Genomic DNA, 22093 nt, shown 5'->3' with positions numbered 1-22093 from the left:
TCAAATGAATTGTACTTGTATCCTCTATATATAGAGGCTTGTTGAAGGATATTCGATTTATGTGTGCCTTATCAAATTAGGATTACTTTTCATTATTGTAATAGGAGAAGATTGTTCTAGATTCCTAGTTTTAATTATAATAGGATTCCATGTAATCAATGGTTATGTACTTATATCCTCTATATATAGAGACTTCTATTATCAATGAAAGATATAATTCATTCTCTCAATTCTCTCTACTAGTCTCTCTGCAATCTCTTTTCCTAAAACACGTTATTAGCACGAGCCCTAACCCTGAATCAGAAGCCAAAATTCCCCTTTTTTTCTTCTCTAAGCTGTGAAACCCTAGAATTAGCCTAGGACCCACCTCCTTTGTGTCGTGCACCACCGTCCTGTGCACCGCCACCACCGCTCATGCGCACTACCACTACTACAAAAAATGCATCAGACAACGGTGTATAACCGTTGTCCCAAGAGCAAAGTTCTGTCGTCTATCTCGGTGTTGTGTGATCACAACACTCAGACAATGGTGAATCACCATTGTGTGTCGATCATAGAGTTGACGCAGAAGATAGAACCGTTGTCCCAAATCTGCGCATGACAATGACAGAAATTGGATGCACGGCATGCGGCACATTCAATTTGTTGTTTCAATGATTACTCACACAACATAATTAAGTTTCCAACTGATGTTGGTTGCCTAATCAGACAACAGAAATATTATGAACTATTATTGGATGATCCTTACCACTACAGATATTTGTATATAACTGTGGTGTGATAGTTGTAATCATATTTGTGACCAACCAATTGCCTGTTGTATATGAGAAATTAAGGTTGAATTTTACACCAATTGTACAACACAATTTTTCTATATCGTTGTATGATTCAACAATAGGACAACTGCTTTCTGTTTTTCATGTTGTGTGAGTTCATATCGTTGTTCATTATCGATTATTTGCCTAAAATATTTGCACAAAAATAATGCTCCATATATATTTGCATAGAAACAATGCTCCAATATATTTGTAAATTATCCATACATTCAAGTTTCTAGACCATAAAACCATCAAAGAAAGCATCCTAGCTGCACCATTTCAAACCATCTTGTGCACTATATTCTAATTTGCATCACCTCCAAGCTTGTTGTGAAGTTTTGGAAGTTGCACATTGCAGCAGAAGAGCATGATACTATACCTGTATGTAATGGAAAAATAAATCAATACTAGCAATTTTAATCAAGTATAAAACCAGGACATGATTTGTGCTTTACAAAACAAATCTGGATCAGTTGCATGTAGTGAAAGAATAAAAGGCATACCTCATCCTTGTGACCAGCCAATGCCTTTGCCAAAGCATTAACTTCAACAATTTTCTGGGCAGCAAAGGCGAGCCACAATTTGATTTCATTGTCCAGCTTAGTCTCATTAACAAGATCAACAGCAGTGTGAAGAAGAGAGCAGGAGGTAAAGACGACAAGGTGGTCTACAAGGAACAGATAAATAATTAATGAAATGCACTTTCTTGTCATCATTTACCAAAACTGCAGAAAATTTTATCACCTTTGCCAACAATGCCTTCAAGAGCTTGCAATGTACTTAGGGAAGCAGAGAGATCATTAGCTCAAATGTTCCTTCCATCAACCAATCCAGCAAAGATGTACTTTCCTTTAACGAAAATGTCTTTTCAACACCCTTTGTTGGTTTGGACAGCAACAAGTAGGACACTGGACCAACATGGACTGGGACTGTATCCACGAAGCTGCAAAAGGTTGAAAAATTACAAACAGTTCTGAAAAGATGTATAACTGAAATGCAAATTCACACAACTTCTTAGCAAGTACATAGCTAAGTGAAGAATATGTGTATTAAATAAATTCAAGGGAGCTTTTGTCAGTAAAACTAATTGCTTTTCCTTCAAACAGAAAAAAATGGTAGCCACAGGACTTTATGTTCCCCAAAGCCATAAACACAATTCAAAAGACTACAAGTTCATCAGAGGTACGCCCTCTCTGTTCCTATAAATCTTCAGAAATACAGTTAATATCTCAAAAAACATATTTAATTAACAAAACAGAAGTATAACATGAGGGACAAGAAGTTCCCTCTAAAATATAGCATATCTGAGATATGAACAGATAGTACTACTTTCTGCAAGCTACACACTTGGCCAATTAAGTGAGTTGTTAAAAAGCCACCACAAGAACCACCAAGAACAGCAATTTTGGATGGACTAGCGAGCCCCATGTCAATAACATGATCAACAACCACAAGTATATCTTTCACATCATGTTGAGAAGAAACTAAGAGTTTAGGAACTAAAAGTCACACACATGCTAATACCTAATTGCGGGTATACTAATATATATATATATGAGATGGCACAAAAATAGGACTATATAATCACAAATTGAGATAGAGAATAGGCAAGCTAATTAACGCACCATGCTAGCTAGCATTGCAGAAGTAAGATTACCTGGGAGCCAATATTCCCTGGAAGAGATTGAAGTGCTTCCTCACCAAATTCCAGTGAACCTCGCTCTAAAATAAATTGATATCATAACTTGTCAGAAATCAGGAAAGTGGGAGCAAATCCATAAAGATACAAGCTGATATCTAAAGGACCCAAACATATGTAAACAGGTTTGTCATATACAGTAAGCATATGATCATTAAATCAACTTTAATCAGACATGTTTGAGCTTAGATATAGCTATTGCAAATGATATTTGGTAAAACTTATGGATGGTATCTAACTGTTGGGTAGCCATCAAATATAATTTTGTTGAACATCAAATATATTTAGATTTAACAAGAAAAAAGAAGAGAAAGGAGAATCATCACTCACCTATAATTTACAAGTAACAAGTTGGACCCAATTATAGAGAGAAATGCTAAGGACTTTGAAACGCTTGACAAAGAAACAGTATGCCAGCCTCCATGAAGGAATACAATTAATGGATCAAATGAATCACTTCTTTTAGTTTTGGATCAAAAGGTTTTCTAGCAGCTGAAAAGATAGAAGCACATGAAGGGCATAAAAATCAATTACTGTTTAAGCAATTATGACTATATAGAAACCCCCAGCAAGATTGACCGATACTTACATCTAGCTCTTTAAGCACTTGCTGTCACTGCAATTTGTTTGCACCGGTACCATATATTGCAGCTCCAAAACTGCAAACCACGAAAAATCAAAGTCACCTATATGCCTAACAAATTGGAAAAAGAAACAGATATAAGAAAGCTATCATATTTTCAAGTAGCACAATAGTCAATTATATATGGTTGTTGGTCAGAACTGGAGAGGTGTAGAAGCAAAACAAAAGGCACAATTAATGAAAACCAATACCTCCAAATCCAAACTTACAGTTCTAACAAAAAGCACAATTAATGACAACCTATTAAAACTAAAGCTAAAGAGAGACCCAGAGCATGAAATTACCATAGAATTGCAGTCATTCCTTTAGGCCATCCAAACCCAAACCCTCCACCACCTTGCTAGACAGCAGATCATAAATCTCTTCACTTTAAGATGTTCAGCATAAACCCAGACGGATATAAAGATTAGAATTGAGCATCAATTTCATTTCAAGCAATTAATTGGATAGATAAAAAGATTTTAGATCAACTAAAGGTGGTCGATCAACTCAGCCCCTTCAGTGTAGTGACCTTTAGCCCAGTTGTGCTCGGCGTGTACAGGTCGAAGATGAAGTTTTCCAGCTTGAAGATCTGGATGTACGGTTTAGATCTTACGATGTCCATGGGCACGTACCTAGCGCCACCGGCCTCGTTGTAGCAGACATTGATCCTCTCAAGCTGAAGCGCGTAGCCTTCATACCTGCCGATGTTGTGCTCGACAGAGAGCACCTCCCAAGACTTGGCTCCAATATGGTTGCCACACTAGCCGCCTTGGATGTGGAGAATCTCACTCATCTTGAAATTCAAAAATCAGAGATCGAAGAAAAGAGGGGTTAGGTTTTGCGACTTAGAGAATCGCAGAGAGCGAGGAGTGAAATGAGAGAGGGGTTATGGATTGATTTTTAGGCTGAAGAGAAACGAAACGGTGTAAGTGGTTCGCTAGGGACTACTTCGAGTATATGGCCGGGTTGCTAGCTACTTCGAGTATATGGTTAGTAAATGGGGGTTGTTTTGGAAGAAGTAAGTGTGGTTGTCGGGTTTGGTGTTTCAATTAAGTTGTTTGGTGGGAGACTTCAATTTGTTTTAATTTTTTCCAACAACAGATAAGGAAAGGACTGTTGTGTGAGTGTGTCATCTTAAAGCGGGTTGGGAGGGAAAATACTTGCCTCCTGTGTGCCTACACAGGTTTCATTAGAGTTTAGGTTAACAACAGTAGATTTTCAATCTGTTGTCTGATGAGTGTTGTGTGTTTCGATTTTTGTAGTAGTGTACTTTGGAGAAGATTACAAGAAGAACAAGAAAACCTAGCATCAAGAAAGCACCAAGTAAGTTTTAAAATTAAAGTTCCTACTTTCTGTATTAAATTCTTCTTCTTTTTCTTTGGGGACTTCCAAAATCGGTTCTTCTACCTCCCACCTTTCTTATAATGTGGGATTTCATAAAAGCCGAACTGTGGGGGTTCGTGCTTCTCCAAAGCAGAGGCTCGTTGAGATATTAAATTTGCTACGAACAAGAGTTTTGTGAGCATCGAAATTTGACGAACATTCATGTAAGACCTCGGAAATTTGTTATTAATTCCTAAATGTTTCCTGGGATTAATAAAGTGTTCGTTTGTATGATTTCGTGGTTCAAGGGTGGAGTGGAATTATTTTCGGACGAATAATTATTCGAAGTGCACGTTTTAGGCGGTTATGAAGTTTAACTTTTTATACGTTAGGATTCTGTGGAAACTTCCTTCACGGAAATTGTAGAACGCGTCGATACGAGTTCGTGGAACGCTGAAATCAGAGTTCGTATGAAGAAGTTATCGCATTCGGAAAAAGTTTCCATTTTGGTATATATGGGATTTTTCCGGAAAAATATCAGAAAAATCAGAGTTTCCATTTTGGGAAACTTTTCTCTCTTTTTGGTCCCGACCCCGGTTCGCCCCCGCACCTTCGCCGGCGTCGTTCTTCCTCCTCCGGCCACCTTTTGCTTCGATTCCAAAGGGAATCCTGCTCTCCTCAGTCCCCTCTACACGTCTGTGGTGGTGATTCGTCGTGGGAACCACTGTAGACGGCGCTACAAGGCCGGGAAGTTTGGCGGTGGCGATGCTTCAAACCCAGATCGGAACTTCCAATTCCGGCCACCATAGCCGGTGTTTCTTGAGGGCTTTTGGAGCCCAGAGGACGTAGATGCTTCGCCCAAGGTGGCTTGCAACAATTCAACCAGTGGAGCTCGAATTTGGAAGATTGGAAATCTAGGGTTCATCGGTTTTCAAAACTTACGAGGTAAATTCCGGCCAAATAGCTTTGATTCAGACTTTGTGCTAGTTATGAAAGTTTCAATTGGAGTTTAGATGAAGAACTTTGGTGTTGGAAGTTTTGTCAAATTCCGACTTTGGGCCGGTGGCGGTGCCGCCACTGTGGTGGTGTTTTCCAGCGGATTCCGGCCACGCCAGGGACAGTTTCTGTTCCTGATTTCAATCTACTCATCGATACGAGCATTTCGATATATAGTTTGTAATTTTTGGAGATCGTTTGAGCATGTTAGGGTTTTCGATTCGTTTCGGTTTTCGATCCGTGAGGATCCGGCCGTTCGATCGACTTGTAGTGTTGATTTATTGATAGTAGAAGTGTTCCGAAGACGTTGGATGGTCTCGGATGAGGATCCGACTGTTGGATCGTCGTATAATTGTGTTTTGTGAATTGTGTGCTTTGTGTTGTATTGAGTGTGACATTGATGTGATTAGGTGATTGACCGAATTGTGTGAGCGGAGTATGGATGATTTTGTGCTGGTCTTGGTTTGTGTGAAGACGCAGCTGGAGTTAGGGGTGAGTAAATCTCACGTGGTTCATTTACGAACCGAGTTACATTATTGTTCGGTTTAATCATTAAATTGTGAAATCGTTTTCAGAAATAAATATTTGTTTTAAATTATATGAACTTGGTCGTCTACGGTTCATAGGTAAGTAAAATGAGTTTTATTATAAAAATGATTTTTCACGGGTCTTGTATTTGTGAACTATAATTGGTATTAGTAGCATTCCTGAGCGGGTGACTACGTATATATATATTTACGTGGATTATATATATTGGTGCAGTTGGCTAATGAGGTGGAATCAACATGATTTTGTGAATTCGATGTTGCTATTGTTATGATTTAATTTTCTAGGGAAATGAATGAATTTTGGTTGTTTTGGAATGGAAACAATTTTATTTGGACGGTTCGTATGCGAGAGTTTTACTGGTTAAATTGTGTTGGTGGGTTGTGGTGTGAAAACAATATTTCGAAATTGATTTCTATATTGTTTTTGAAATGGGAGTTGAGCTTTGAAAACAATATTTGTGCAGTCAATTATATTGTTTTGAAAGGTATTTGGAGTTGTGGTGTAACATTTTGGGTCGAGTGGGACCCCTTTAAATGTTTTGGTCTTTGCACCGAGAGAATCTTTTGTGGAGATTTGTGTAACATTTTGAGTCTTGTGTGACTTTTAAAATGTTTTGGTCTTTGTACCGAGGGTCAGAGTAGTGACCGAGGGTGGTTATCGAAACCATGCCCTTGGCCGGGGTATGGTTACGACTCAGTTAGAGCTCTAGTCTGTCCGCCATTGTATGTCATGGTGGGTAACAAGCAGGTTACTTGCAACTCATGAATACACGTTTTTAAAAGAGAGTTCGAGTGTATACTTTCTTTTAATAGTCCAAGGAGGGACATGGTTTCATATTTATTGGTTGAGTTTTGAAAGGAATCAAGTTGTGAGTTGCTTTCCTTGAGTTGAAAGATGAATTCTTGGTTTTGGCGGAAGTTGTTTGATTTCTTGATTTATTTTTCTTTTTCATTTATATTGTTGATTTTTAAGTAATCTCCTGAACTAAACTATATGCAGGGATTACTATGAATTCTTTTGTTTGTTTTCATGTGATCTCCTGAACTAAGTTTCTATGCAGGGATTACTATGAATTCTTTTGTTTGTTTTCATGTGATCTCTTGAACTAAGTTTCTATGCAGGGATTACTATGAATTCTTTTGTTTGTTTTCATATGATCTCCTAAACTAAGTTTCTATGCAGGGATTACTATGAATTCTTTTGTTTGTTTTCATATGATCTCCTAAACTAAGTTTCTATGCAGGGATTACTATGAATTCTTTTGTTTGTTTTCATGTGATCTCCTGAACTAAGTTTCTATGCAGGGATTACTGATTTTGCTTAATTCTTATTGTGGGTTTTTAGTTGGGTTGAAATTATTGAGCATGTTATTGATTAATTTGAACTTGACTTTTTGTTGTGATAATTGCATATTGTTTTTGTTAGGCTAAGATGGTGAAAGCATGTATTTTGTGGAATTAAATATTGTTGCTTTAATTCATCTCACGAGTTGAGAAATTATAAGCATGCATGACGTGAGTCACTTTAATTGAGTTTACTCATACGTGCTTAAAAGCTTACTGGGTTTGTTGTTTACAATCCCGGTGCACTATTCCATGGTGTAGGGGTTATTGTGCAGGTTAGAATCTCGATTAATTGTCGTCGAAGCTGAGGTGTACGTTCGGTAGCATGGATGTCGAAGGGTACTCTTAGTTTTAAGTCTTCCGCAGTGTAGTGAGTTGTGGTGGGTGTGTTTACTTATTGAATTGTCATTCAATTTAATTTGTAAACTATCTGTAATGTAATATGTGACTCTAAAGAATGAGTCGGTATTGACATTGTGAGTTCAGTTTGTTTGTTGCTTAGTTTAAATGAAAATTTTTATAAGTGTCTTTTTGTGATTGTTTGTTCTCGCGTTTCGGATTTGAATTCCTTTATTCAAAATTTGGGGCGTGACAATTCAAAACATCATTACTTTGGTCTAATCCAAATTTCTTGGAAAATATTAGTTGTCATGGAAGTATTTAATACTCCAAAAGTAATTTATCCTCCTTCGTTTTTAGAATGTCAAATACAAACATGCAAAAACTCGATTTCACTAAACTAAATTTGAATGACGTTGGATATCACCGATGGGTGAATGACTTCAAGAATCACCTTACTGCCAATGAGATTCTATGGAGTAGAGCTGACAGATCAAGATTTAATTGAGAAAACTCTTTTAACATTCCTTGTTTCTACATTACTGGTTTCGAAGCAATATAAGCTTGAACATAATGCTAAACAAAGTCAAGAGGTTTCATCAGCTTATCACTGCCATGTCAGTTGCTGAGAAACATGATAACATACTCGTGAAGAACTATAATTCAAGGCCCATTAGAACTAAGAGCGTTCATAAGGCGAATTATTGTGGCACACCTAAAAGAGGGCCCAAGGAGTGGAACCCTAAGGTAAAGGGATATCAATCTGGACGTATGGGTCCATATAACCACCCTACAAAGGAAGGAAATCTTCATAATAATGCGCGGACACGTGGCAACGTTGGCCAGAGTGGAAGAGGCAAAGCCGGCGTTGCTGGCCATTGTGGCACAGCCACTGTTGATGCTGTGTGAGTGGACGTCTTAATACACAAGGTGCATCTCAATTAAAGGGTGAGGTATGCTATAGATGTGGATCTTCAAAGCATTGGTTTAAGCGCTGAAAAGCGAGTGAAAAACTAGCTGCATAATACAAGGTGTATAAAGATATGAGAGAGTAAGAGGCTTATCTCGTAGCTGATCGAATGAGATAATGGAGATGGCAACGACGCCAATCTTACAATTGAAGACTTCAAATCTGGCGATGGAAATATGGATTCCACAGATTTTGTTTAGATAGTCTTGTTCCAAGAATTTATGTAATGACATTTGCCTTAAACTATTATCAATAAAGACAATGGTTATACACTTTCACAACAAGACTCATACATAGTAAGTGTGATGTCTAGGAGAGTAGTTGAGATAATGGTACTTAAGAGAGTTTTGCTCCACCGACATCTTCTCTCACTTTCTCAGTCATGCTTAATTGCAGTTATTGAAAGGATTGAGTAATGACCATTAGTCGAGTATTGATTATAACTATTTGGACTAGATTTTGGTTTAGAAAATTTGATGTAATCGTTGGCTATTATTGAAATAAAGTGTCGATTTCTATGTCTTGTGCATTGTTTAATTCAAGCTTTATTCATTTTTGGGTATGGAAGAACCCTTTTTAAGTTTTAAAGATATTAGAGCCAATGGTTTTTATATAGAAACACATAATGAAAATGGATAAGTGTTCATTTGCATTACCTCTAATGACTACAGACGTAAACGCGTATTAGAGAAACTTATGTACGTGTCGCTCTAGTGCATTATATGTAACTACTATTCGAATTGTTGAATCCAACAATGTCATAAGAGATGACCTTTGGAATTCAGACACATATAGGCTTTGACACAACAGGTTGGGACAACCTGGTCATGGTATGATGATCCGTCTATTAAAGACTTCACAAGGACATACTTAAAGTGAAACGAAGCAAGAATCAAACATTGAGTCATAGAGAAGCTCGGACCGTCACTGCTCCACCTGGAGTCATAAAGACTTCACGAGGACATATACTTCGAGTGAAACGAAGCAAGAATCAAACATTGAGTCATAGAGAAGCTCGGACCACCGTCGTCATCCCCCTACAGCGAGCACTCGGACATGATGCCATATGCAGTGCCATGCTTCTATTCTCTGCTTCCGAAGTCGATTGCAACTTCGTGGCCCAACCATAATCCTCATTGGTTGCTTCTATGGCCCATCGCTCATTTTGCAAAGCCTGTTCCTTAAGAGAATTAGGACTGAGACCGTCTTATGCAAAGAACATAAGTGTTCTCATTATGTTCTTACATAGAATCTGAGGGGATTCTGTGGACCGATTTAACCAACTTGCAAACTATTTAGATATTTTATGATGTTGGTTAACTCACAAACACGCTGGTCATGTGTCGCGCTATCATCCACTCATATTGCTGCTTATGATAAACTCCTAGCCTAGATCATATGGCTACGAGCTCACTACCCAGATCATCCCATTCAATCAATTCGACTTGATAATGCTGGAGAGTTTACATTGAAACCTTTCGATGACTATTGCATATCATTAATTGGGGATTGATGTCGGACATCATATTCTCATGTACACACCCAAATGGTATAACGGAAAGCCACCATTTAACTACTTCCTTTATTCGATTTCGGTTGTTGCGAAGATGGACCCAGCATAGGGATTAAGCATATGCGCTTGCCGAAGATTTTATGAACTTACACAAGACAGTAGATGCAAAATATCCGCGGTTGAGAAACTTCGATCTTTATAGTTTACATTCATGGGCTGGAGGCCTAATAGAATTTGCAGACGGTGTTGGAAATTTTATGATTTAAAATTAAAATTCATTTTATTTTTTTGGACTAAATTCAGTTTAGTCCCTCAAACTTTAGGCCAATCTTCACTTTGGTCCCTCATTTTTTTTTAATCACTGTCGTCCCTGGTCTCCCAAATGTCATCAACCTCGTCCAAATTTTAAATCTCTCTCCATTTGTGACGTCAGCTGCCGAGCTGGAGCTGACACTTGGGCCCACAAGTAAGAATTTGAACCTAAGTTTGGACAAAATGTCCAAATTGGCCTTGGTTACCGTTTTCCCTCCATTACGACCTTGATTAGGCGACCAGAAACTCAAAACCTAATCCCTAATCTCGAAAACACACTCTCTATCTATCTCTCATCTTCAACCTCTGGAAACCCATATAAAACAACCAAGATTAAAGTACCCAGATCAATAGGTCAGTGGATTAGAAATCGAACGCGACGGTAAACAACATGGCCGGGGCCGATGACGACTGGATTCCCTGATTGGAAAACGGAGGCGAGGATATTCCCAATTACGGTAAGTTAGGGTTTTGTTACAGTAAAATTTAGGGTTTTATTACGGTGAAATTTAGGGTTTTTTCTATCCATTACGGTGGTTTATTGTGTGACGTTTTCTGTTTTGATTTCTGGGTTTTTAAATTTAGGGTTTTGTAGGCTATGGTTTAGGAAGCTTCTGAAATGTGATTTTCAAGAATTATAAAGGCTTGTCTATTTCTCTTTCATACGAATCGGAAGATTTGAATAATAGAAGGTCCATAATAGAATATGCTTGTGAAGCTCGTTAGGTAGCTGAAATAGAAGGTTTTTATAGTGGTCCTCATAAGTGCTGCTGTGGTCCTACTTAAGAATTCATTGTTTAGGATCTGAGTGGTTGGAAAACGTTGTAAACTGGGTTGGTGAGGATTTATGACTTTAGGTTTAGGGCATTTGTGCTTGTGCTTTGTGCTATTCTGTACTAGTTTTTGGAGTGTTGTACTTGTAGTTTTGCTAAGTCATGTTGGTAAATGAGTTTGTTTATGGTCCTTTGTTTTGCAATGCAGTACATCCAGATTATTTTACCATGAAAGTACATCATGGTGGATATGTAGATTACATCGAAAATAAGTATGTTGGTGGAAGCATATCTTATTACGATCATGTGGACAAGGACAGGATGAGCTTGACTGAGGTAGATGGGATGGTGAGGAGTATTAATCCTGCTTATGTTGGGAGAAGGATTGACTATTTGTACTCAATAGGATATGAGGATGATGCAATAACGAAGTTGAACACTGACAAGGATGTGATCACAACATGTTGTTGTGTGCCAGAGATAAGGGTGGTGATACTATATCTTGACCACAAGGATTTGTACGATGATCAACAAGAAGAAGAACTTGATGACTTATTTATGTATGAGGACCAAGTACCAGAGTGGGGGTTTAGTCAAGCTACAATCAGTGGGGTTGTCATTGAGGAACTTCCTGATTCACCAAGGAAGCCAAGAACATCTGTGAAGATTGAAGAGCTCCCTCCTTCTCCTAAGAAGCAACCTGAGGTGGGCAATGAACAAAAGGCTAGAAGATTTAAAAGGTGTGCAGAAAGGAAGAAGCTGCCTCCTGTGATTATTAGGGAGCCTCAAGATGATGTTCCTACTCAACAGAGCAGAGCTCCAACCATTGATCCCAGTGATAAGGGAAAGAAGAAATTGGAGACTGAAGAAGTTGATGACTTTGATGATAGTTCTGATGGAATGGATGGACAAGATGATGGATGGGTTGAAGAAGAGGAATCTGAGGAAAATGATGAGTTTTCTGGAGAAGATAATTCTGAGGATGATGATTGTAATCCTGCTGCAGATGATGATGAGTATACAACATATGGAGTAGATAATGATTTTTGGTTTGATTGGTTAACAGAAGAGGAGGTAGGTGTCAGGTCTTAAGAAGAAGGATGTTCTATGGATGGTGAGGTTGTTAGGGGGAGTAATGAGGAGGAGGGAGGGATAGAAGTGGGTGATTTTGATTCAGATAAGGAAGGAATTGGCCATGAGTATAATTCTGAGGATGAAGGAGAGGGAGATAGATTTCCAGAGTTTAACCCTAAAGTGTGGATATGAGAGACCCTCACTTCTGTAAAGGTATGAAGTTGCTTCCCCTAAGATACTTAGGGCTGCTATCAGAGAGAGGGTAATTCAAAATGGTTGGGAACCTCTTTTTCTAAAGAATGACAAGGTCAGATTGAGGGCTATATGCAAGGTTGAAGACTGTCCATTCGACTTATTTTGCATCAAAAATGCAGCATGAAGATACCCTCATGATTAAGACATACCATGGAGAGCATAACTTTGCAAGAGTATATGAGAATAGTACTGTGAAGACCCCCTACCTCACTGATAAGTTTGCAGACCAGATAAAGTTGAATCCTAACATTTCAACAGGTATATGTGTTTTTTATTGATCTGAGACTTGTGCATTGAGGGCTATATGTTAAGTGATGTATGCATTGATTACTAATACAAAGATTTGGGTGTTTTATGTTTCAGAAGCACTTGCACAGACCATGGCAGCTGGAGTGAGAGCAAGAGTTTCTTTTCAACAAGCTTATAGGACCAAGAAGGCAGCACTGAAGAGGATTGAGAGGTCAATGTAAGAGCAATATGCTAAGGTACAAGACTATGCATAGGAGTTGAAGAGGGTGGATCCTGACACAATAGTTGAGATAATTTGTGACTTCAACAACACTGAGAAGCTCCCTGTTTTTCAGAGGCTGTATATGTGCTTAGGAGCTCTGAAGAGGGGTTTTAGGGCTGGTTGCAGACCCATTTTTTGATTAGATGGGTGCCACCTTAAGAGTGCATTTGGTGGTCAGTTGTTGGCAGCTGTGGGGTTGGATCCTAACAACACCACATATGTTGTTGCATATGCTATGGTGGAGATGGAAAGTAAAGATTCATGGGATTAGTTTATGGGGATTTTGGTGAATGACCTAGACATTAGAGGAGAAGGAAATGGGTGTACCATAATTTCTGACAAGCAGAAAGGGTTGCTTCCAGCTTGTGAAGCTGTTCTCCCACTAGCAGAACACAGGTTCTGTGTCAAGCATCTTTGGACAAATTTCAACAAGTTGTTCCCAGGAAAAGTCATGAAATACCAGCTTTGGGCAATTGCAAAATCCACTACAATGGCTTATTATTGGAATGAGATGGTCCTCATGAAGCAGATGGACCCAGGAGCATATGACTGGTTAACAGGAAAGTTTCATTCACCCAATTTTGATTTACTTAGTCCTACATGATATCATTAGGATACTAGGGTTTAATAGTTGGTCTATTATGATGTGCAGATCCTAGAAGACCACCTAAGCACTGGTCTAGAGCATACTTTGGCACTGTTCTAAAATGTGATGTGCTTCTAAACAACCTTTGTGAAAGCTTCAATGCCTTCATCCTACCTGCAAGGTCCAAGCCAGTCATATCATGCTTTGAGGATATTAGAGTGAAGATGATGAAGAGGATTGCCATGAGGAAAGAGAAGATGAGCTGAATTGTAGACCTTATCTGCCCCAAGCCTAGAGAAATTCTAGAGAAGAACAAAGTCAAGCCTACAACAGATTGCATCCCTTATGGGACTGGCAGCCAACAGATTGAGGTAGAAAGCATTGGAGGATCCAAATATATGGTTGATTTGAGTAGAAGAACCTGTGCTTGTAGGAGATGGGATCTCACTGGCATACCATGCAAGCATGCCATATCTGCAATCAATTTCATGAGGCAGAAACCCGAAGACTATGTGGATGCATGCTACTAAACAAGCACCTACATGGCCATTTACTCTAACACTGTGAAACCTGTTAATGGTATGGACTTATGGCTCCCTTCTGATGAACGTACCATCCTCCCGCCACAATACAATAGGCAGCCTGGTAGGCCAAGGACCAAGAGGATAAAAGATGCATTTGAGATGGAGACTGATGGTCCTAAGCTTGGAAGGGTTCAAAAATCACTGAAGTGTAGCAATTGTTGCATTTTGGGCCACAATATGAAGACTTGCCTTAGGCACCTACCACCTAAGACAGCAGCAACTAAAGGTACCAAGAAGAGAAAGCTCAACAATGGAGATGCATCAACTACTCAACCTCAAGTTGCTTCTGCTCATGATTTGTTATTGGTTTTTGACTTTGGAGTTATGCCTTTTTGTTATTATAATGACCACCTTACTTACTGCAGGCAAAGGGTAGCAAAAGGCCCCTAAAGTCAAAGAATGAGCTCAGATCAAAGGCAAAGCAGAAAGCTGTGGAACAAAAGGTAGTTTCAATATGAACTTCTTGTGATGGTGATTATACTGAAATGTGATTTGTTTAAAAATGTGATTTTTGGTTATGCCCCTATAGAAAAAATACAATGAAAAGAAGGCAGCAGCAAGAGCTTCAACAGTTAGACCTACTGCAACCAAAGGTAGACCACCAAGAGTTCCCTCAAGCAAGGGTAAAGATGCTTCTGCACAAACTTCACAAGCTTCATCCAAGTCATCTGTAAGGATTAGAGAAAATGCAAAGAGTGGTGGAAAATAGAGCAAAGGGACTATCTGATTAGCAACCAAGGCAGGAGATAGAGATGCATGTTGCAATATTTTTGTGCAACCTTGTGCTGTGTCACATGGTTGCTAGGTCTAATCTTTTGCCTAGATGATTAGACCTAGAATTTCTGCAACTCTTTTCGAACTGTTGTTTTTTGTTAGTTTGGATGTAAAACAAAACACATGATATGCATCTACTTGGCTGCTAATGATTAGGTACAATTTGTGCAAATTATTTGGGTTTGGTCATTTTATGGTGATTTTCTCATTTCGCAACCCTTTATGTTCGGTTCTGTTGGCATGGCAACAACTCTGGTGTTTTTTTAATTAGTTTTGGTACTTAATGTAGGTTGATTACCATAATAGATTAGGATTAATTTCAAATTTGGAGGCAAAATATGTGAAAATGTCGATTCTGCCCTCCTGGAACTGTTCAAAATCTGACATGTGGGCTCAAGTGTCGGGTCCAGCTCGGTAGCTGACGTCACAAATGGAGGGAGATTTAAAATTTGGACGAGGATGATGACATTTGGGAGAACAGGGACGACCGTGATTAAAAAAAAAAGATGAGGGACCAAAGTTTTGGCCTAAAGTTTGAGGGACTAAACTGAATTTAGTCCTATTTTTTTCTATATTTATTGTGAGGGTTATTTTCAATATTATGTTTATTATCGATCTTATTTATGTTTAAATAGATTCTTTATATTAATATGTAATAATTATTTGATCGTTATATGGTTTATAAGGCTAATTATGGTGATCGGAAAGTGTGACCTATATAAGGTGCATGGCTAGAGTTGGAAGGCATATGGTTGGAAGACAGGTGGTTGGATTACATATCGATGTGGGCAAACAGACATGTGTGAGATTATTTGTGGGATCAGTTGTGAGTGATAATCCACCATAATGCAACTACTCTAGTGCAACACCCTATCCACCTAAAGTCCTCTTACATATTATACATATATCCCCCATGTTCCAATACTCTTTGTGGTTTACAATGTTCGATTGGGCAATGTGGGGCAACTCTTTCTAACGAAAACCTATTAGACATCAGGGTTTATGTTAGGAGGTGTTGGCATCTCTGGCTTAAAAAACCTTCCTCTTCGTTAGAGAATCCAACTTAACCTGGATCACATCTTTTCATTTAGGCCAAATTAGCATAATACAATCATTCTCCTTGGAAAGTACTGTAGTCTCAGGCTTCACATTCAAAAGATCAAACTTCCAAGCAACAACAGGTTTGTAAATCTTCTTGAGCCCATTGTCGACACTGCCATGTAAAAACAACACTACTTCCTTCCCATCCTGCCTATCACCCTTACTCCATTGAATTGGCAAGAGATAGGGCCTTGCCATCTATAAAGTAGTAATTTGAAACCGAAAGCGGCATTGCCACAGCCTCATCATCTGACGATTCCATCTCCTCCTTGAATTCAAACAATTCTTTCACCCCTAAAATCAAAATTCAAAGAACGAGCTCTCTAGTAAAATCACAACCGGACCAGGTCACCGTAAGATCACTGGAAATTAAACCACCAAAGATAGGGATTTTCTTCCTAAATAAAATTGAAAGAACGAACTCTCTAGTAAAACCAGTAACTGGACAAGGTCACCGGAAAATCGCCGGAAATTAAAGCACCTAAGATAGGGAAAGCCTAGGGTTTCGATTCTGGAAAAATTGAATTCTGTTCTGAAAAGTGTTTCAAAAGGAAGCAAGGAATCTTTACCTGAAAGCTTGGTTTGTTGATCGATGGACGGCGAAGGGGAGCAGGCGTTTGGGTTGAATGGAGTTGACTATGTGTGGTAATTAAACTTGAAAACTTAATATGCACCAGCAAGGTTTTATACCCATCCCACCGATTTTTACTTTTTATTGGGTTACTGACACCGTCGGGGAAAGGACATGGTAACAAATTTTTGTTCTTGTTTTTGTTTTGTTTTTTTTTTTTTTTTCAAACATCAATAGCAAAACACATAAAAGTCTTCATTATATCCTTATTACTATGCTAATAAGAAAATTAGTTTGTTAGTAAGGGTGTTTCGTTTGGGATTTGCTTTTAAGAATGGTAAAAACGCTTTAAAATTAGTAAAAGTATTTCTAAATAAATTTAAACAAGGGACAATGATAAAAGAGGTCATTTTAAAGTATCTTATAATAATCCAATCACCACAAATGTCCCCATGATAATTAAGGTCATCTATTAACAACCTACCACTAAAGTTAAGTTTAATTACCAAAGCTGCCACTGGCAGCTCTCTCTCTCTCTCTCTCTTTTCCCTTGTCGTTACCCAAGCCCGTCTGAATCCATTCGGACTCGACCCTTACCAAAATCTCTCTCTCTCTCCCCCCCCCCATGGCGTCCAGTAGGTCCGGTCCCCTACGACGTCGTTTCTGCATTCTTTGCCGGAGCGGGAGCTTTGAATCGGCTCTGTGGATTTGGAGAGATTTGGTAGCGGCAGAGCGTATTTCCGGGAGTTGCTTCGGGAGTTCCTCAGGTTCGGATTCGTTTTTGAGCTTTTCATTTTTGAGCTCAAATTTTCTCTCTCTTTTAATCAGAAAGCTTGCTGATTACTATCTCAACCATTTTCTATCTTCAAATCCCTCCAAGAAAACGGTATTGTTATTTTCAATCTCTTTGCTGATCGTCTTCTCGTCACTGTTTGTAAGCTTCTGAATAATTTTGGTTTTCTGTAAACATTTCCATCATCATCGTTAATTTTCTTGCTCCGATCATCCTCAAACTTTGTGGAGTTTTCGATTCTATGTTGTTTCCCAGCGTTGGTTTTGCAGAGTTGAATTCAGGAACTGTATAAATAAGAGTCATTTTCATCTATCAAAGTTAGCAACTTTTGAATTTTGTTGCACTGATTGTTCTTGAACTTTGTTGGGTTTTCGATTCCATGTGAATTGCAGGCTTTTTCTTTGGATAATTGAATTCATGGAATGGATTCTAGCTTAAATAGATATGTTTTCTGAATGAAGAATCACTTTTATCAACCAAACTTAGCAACTTGTGTAGAATATTTTAGCTCTTTTGGCAGGGTTTCTTTGAACTTGGTATTCGATATTCTATTGTTTTCTTTGACATTTTTTGGCTTGGTTAGGTTGATGGATACAAACAGTGGGAGTCCTCCTCAAGGTGGAGAGCCTGCAATGGATGCAGGAGATTGGAGGTGCCAATTGCAGGTGGATTCGCGGCAAAGAATTGTCATTAAGATGTTAGTATGCTGAAATTTCAAGTTCATTGGTGGCTTCATCTTGAATTCGCTTTTGTTGTATGTTAATAATGGCTTTTGAATTTGTTGTATGTGAAGAATGGATACATTGAAGAGGCATATTCCTTACTCTAGTGAAGATGAACTCAAGAAAATTGCTGTTAGGTTTGAGGAAAAGATTTATGTGGCTGCCACAAGTCAGGTACATATTCTGTATGCAGTGACTTAGATATCTATTGTTTGTTGGTGTGCACTGTGCAGGTAGCAATGTGATCTAACTTTTGTTTCGACCTCTCGGTTTCTAGTCAGATTATCTACGGAAAATTTCTCTAAAGATGCTCACTATGGACACCAAGTCTCAGAACACAATGGCAAATTCTTTACAATCCAACTATGCTGGTAATACCTATGAAACATATGCTAGTAATTCATGCAATCCCATGCGTCTTATTGTTTTCCTTATATATATATATATATATATATATATATATATATATATATATATATATATATGTTTTTATACCTTTTTCTATTATGTGTTTGTAAGTTTTATACTTGTGTATTGAGTAGGGTCTTCTGGTATACAACTCCTATCAGAGAACATTCAGAATAACATTCCACCTGCTGGGTTTGCCTAATAAGCCACTGGAGTTGCCTATATTTCCATTGGTTCTGGGTATGCGTATACAACAACTAACGATATATTCTATATGTTCTGTTTTTCTTTCCCTCTTTTAAAATCACAGTCACTATAAAGTCTAAAATAAACTTGTTCAATTGCAAATTCCATGTTCTTTCTACTGAGAATAAAGATAGGTCATTAAGTTGCTTGCCAAGGTTTTCTTAAGGTATATATAAAGCATGAACTAATGCTCAAAAGGATCAAATTGTCATGTTTTTAGGGAGGAAGCTCGTTGGTGGAAGCGACATTGGAGGGATAAAAGAGACGCAGGAGATGCTTGACTTTTGTGCCAAACACAATATTACCTCCGAAATCGAGCTAATTAAAATGGACTACATTAACACAGCTATGGAGCGACTTGCCAAATCAGATGTCAGGTATCGGTTTGTGATCGATGTGGGGAACTCCTTGTCTCACTAGACTTGGCTTTCATGCCTCAGCTGCTACCTGCACATGCTTGATTTGAGACTGAACTGCATTAAATAAGCAAGTGTTTAATTATGGTCTGTAATATGGGAGTTTCTGGGGGAGTTTCTTTACAGGCTTAAGATAATGAAGGCCAAGGAGTTCGGTTTGCCTTGGAGATTCCGGAGGAAGATAGTTTTCTTTGTTTCCAATGAATGTTGTTATAGGAGAACGTTTTGGCAAGACTTTGTCTTCTGATTTTGTGTTATGTATTTGCTACTTTAGCTATACTAAAGCTGTAAACAGAGTTGCTAATTATTATGTTAGTCTTTCTTAAGCATAAACCAATATCATGTCTTTGTGTTCATGTTATGTGGTTGAAAAAAAAAAAAAAGTGACTTGAGGTTAACAGTGATTTGGCCAGTGACCTCACTAACTACTTGGGTCATTGGCCAGTGACATGTATAACAGTGACATGGTCATTGACATGAAAAGTGACCTGTGACATGGTCAGTTACTTGGTTAGTGACATGGTCAGTTACCTGGTTAGTGACATGTGATTAACAGTGACATAGCTATTAACTTGTGACTTGGCTATTGACAGGTACTTGGTTAGTGACATGGTCAGTTACTTAGTTAGTGACATGTGATTAACAGTGACTTGGCTATTAACTTGTGACTTGGCTACTGACAGTTACTTGGTTAGTGACATGGTCAGTTACTTGGTTAGTGACATGTGATTAACAGTGACTTGGCTACTGACAGTTACTTGGTTAGTGACATTGTCAGTTACTTGGTTAGTGACATGGTCAGTTACTTGGTTAGTGACATGTGATTAACAGTGACTTAGCTATTAACTTCTGACTTGGCTACTGAGAGTTACTTGGTTAGTGACATGGTCAGTTACTTAGGTAGTGACATGTGATTAACAGTGACTTGGCTATTAACTTGTGACTTGGCTACTGACAGTTACTTGGTTAGTGACATGATCAGTTACTTAGTTAGTGACATGTGATTAACAGTGACTTTGCTATTAACTTGTGACTTGGCTATTGACAGTTACTTAATTAGTGACATAGTCAGTTACTTGGTTAGTGACATGTGATTAACAGTGACAATGACTTGGTAAATTCAGAAGATGCCTAAAACTCGAATTGACACAAAAGATATATAAAAGTAATGTTGCATTAAGAAGATATAATAGTGACACCATAAAAAGATATAAAAAAACTAATTGATTTAGTAACCTAGAGTTTACAATTGGCCAAGTCACTATCCTAAGCCCTAAACAAATTTCTAAAATTTCGTATGTCCTTGCTACTCTTCTTCATATCCTTTTTCTTCCTCGTTGGAATTTTTGCTTCTTCTTCATAATCTTCTTTTTCACTTTCTTCCCTATGTTTTCTTTAACCCGCCCCATGTCTTCTGTCTGTAGATCCTGTACAAAATTGTGAAAATGAGAAAATCGTCAGTGACTTTGACAGTTACATGATCAGTTACATGTTCATGATTGTGACATGGCCAGTGACTTAACCAGTGCCCTGAATTGGATGTAACTGACATGAATATCTCAGCCTATATGCATATTTCAGCATCAAACCTAGTATATATTTAGTGTCTACTCAATACATCAATAACGAAAAAAAAAAATGCAAAATAAGGGCTGGTTACGGCAAAGAGGGTTATTTGAAGGTGTGGTCATTCAAATACTCAATTACTGAAAACAAGAATGAATACTTTGTCTAAACAACAAATTGGACCATAGAGCCCCTGACTACCCAAGATTAATCGTGCACACAATACTATATGAAACAGCAAGAGAACTTTGAAGTGAAAGCTAAGTGTACAACTACTGTTGTAGAGAATTTAACTAAACAAGTCCAGCAGTTGCAAGTTTCATCTAATCAACCCCTTATCTAGCAGTGCAATTATATTTCTATTTAAAATAATTTGAACCATTCTATTAACGAAAGGCTGTCATGGCAATGATGATTTGTAGTAATGGGGACACAAGATTTAAGATCCAAATGTCGGTACCTAGGAATTGGTTTCACGAGAAAGTAAAAGGTTCACACTAATGCAACTACACTAACGCAACTAAATAGTAATCCTTTCTTAAGGAAACCTGTCAAACCTTGATACTCAAGAAGATTCCAATAGATTCTGGATGTCTTTCTGCACATACAAAAGAAATATAGGTGAGCTATTATCATCAGAACCATATTGGCTCAAACCAAAACGGTAAAATAAAATAAAAAAAACAACTGACCTCAATTTTGAGAGGTGCTGTCACGGGAGCATATCTCTCCACAACCTTCCCTTCTTTGTTTACCAAAAACTTGGTAAAGTTCCATTTGATGCCATTTCCAAAGAGACCACCTTTCTCCAATTTTAAGACCTTGTAAAAGGGAGCCTCATCCTATATGAGCAACATATGATAATAGCTCATTAACTACGCTTCTCCATACGAATGCAAGAATCTTTCGGAGAAGTGTTCATAGTACTCTGTTTTGTTTCTAAAAGAGTGAGAACAAATGTTGGCTCTCTAACACCGTGATGCATGAACTATAAACCAAAGGACTGTAGATCCTCTCCTTCATTACCTTTGTGTCAGCAATGGCTCCATGGGCCAAAGAAAGTCTAGGGAACAAGAGAAGAGTGAGGACAATAGTAAGTTTCAGGATATAACCAGAAACCATAATGATCAAATGATCGAAATCAGAGTACTGAATCGTAAGGATTTTATGCCGGTTGCATTCTCATTTTATAGCTCAAACAAAGCATATATGGAGCCGCCGGCTTT

The 22093-nt window shown here is 38.2% G+C and overlaps 1 protein-coding gene and 2 long non-coding RNA genes across 4 annotated transcripts; 1 reads left to right on the top strand and 2 right to left on the bottom strand.

Moving 5' to 3' along the window:
• Positions 1–998: 998 nt before the first annotated feature.
• Positions 999–4143, bottom strand: LOC133733986 (uncharacterized). 2 transcript variants are annotated; one of them, XR_009857998.1, is made up of 8 exons: positions 3672–4143; positions 3445–3527; positions 3107–3176; positions 2848–3009; positions 2476–2540; positions 1563–1761; positions 1322–1485; positions 999–1197 (listed from the first exon to the last, which is right to left on the bottom strand). It is a non-coding gene; the product is annotated as an uncharacterized LOC133733986 (long non-coding RNA). The 2 variants fall into 2 exon arrangements; XR_009857997.1 differs by having other exon boundaries at positions 3445–4140.
• A 13954-nt stretch (positions 4144–18097) lies between these two features.
• LOC133733985 (mediator of RNA polymerase II transcription subunit 15a-like) lies at positions 18098–19605 on the top strand. Its single transcript, XM_062161651.1, has 5 exons — positions 18098–18206; positions 18303–18405; positions 18509–18602; positions 18774–18879; positions 19106–19605. Exons 1-4 carry the CDS (start codon positions 18142–18144, stop codon positions 18839–18841), a joined length of 330 nt encoding a protein of 109 aa, XP_062017635.1. The 5' UTR covers positions 18098–18141; the 3' UTR covers positions 18842–18879; positions 19106–19605.
• A 902-nt stretch (positions 19606–20507) lies between these two features.
• Positions 20508–21689, bottom strand: LOC133733987 (uncharacterized). Its single transcript, XR_009857999.1, has 3 exons — positions 21560–21689; positions 21425–21465; positions 20508–20728 (listed from the first exon to the last, which is right to left on the bottom strand). It is a non-coding gene; the product is annotated as an uncharacterized LOC133733987 (long non-coding RNA).
• Between the last annotated feature and the right edge of the window lie 404 nt (positions 21690–22093).

The sequence above is a fragment of the Rosa rugosa genome, chromosome 2, assembly GCF_958449725.1.
Source record: "Rosa rugosa chromosome 2, drRosRugo1.1, whole genome shotgun sequence".
Lineage (NCBI taxonomy): Eukaryota > Viridiplantae > Streptophyta > Magnoliopsida > Rosales > Rosaceae > Rosa > Rosa rugosa.
The sequence above is the reverse complement of the archived record's forward strand: the minus strand, read 5'-3'. Positions and strand labels throughout refer to the sequence as shown.

Bases quoted from the DNA above. Each gene is read 5' to 3' on its own strand.
- LOC133733985 (XM_062161651.1), top strand. From the start codon at position 18,142: ATGGATGCAGGAGATTGGAGGTGCCAATTGCAGGTGGATTCGCGGCAA. The intron at 18,406-18,508 runs GTACATATTCTG...CTCGGTTTCTAG, and splicing joins ATGTGGCTGCCACAAGTCAG to TCAGATTATCTACGGAAAAT. The intron at 18,603-18,773 runs GTAATACCTATG...TGTATTGAGTAG, and splicing joins TTTACAATCCAACTATGCTG to GGTCTTCTGGTATACAACTC.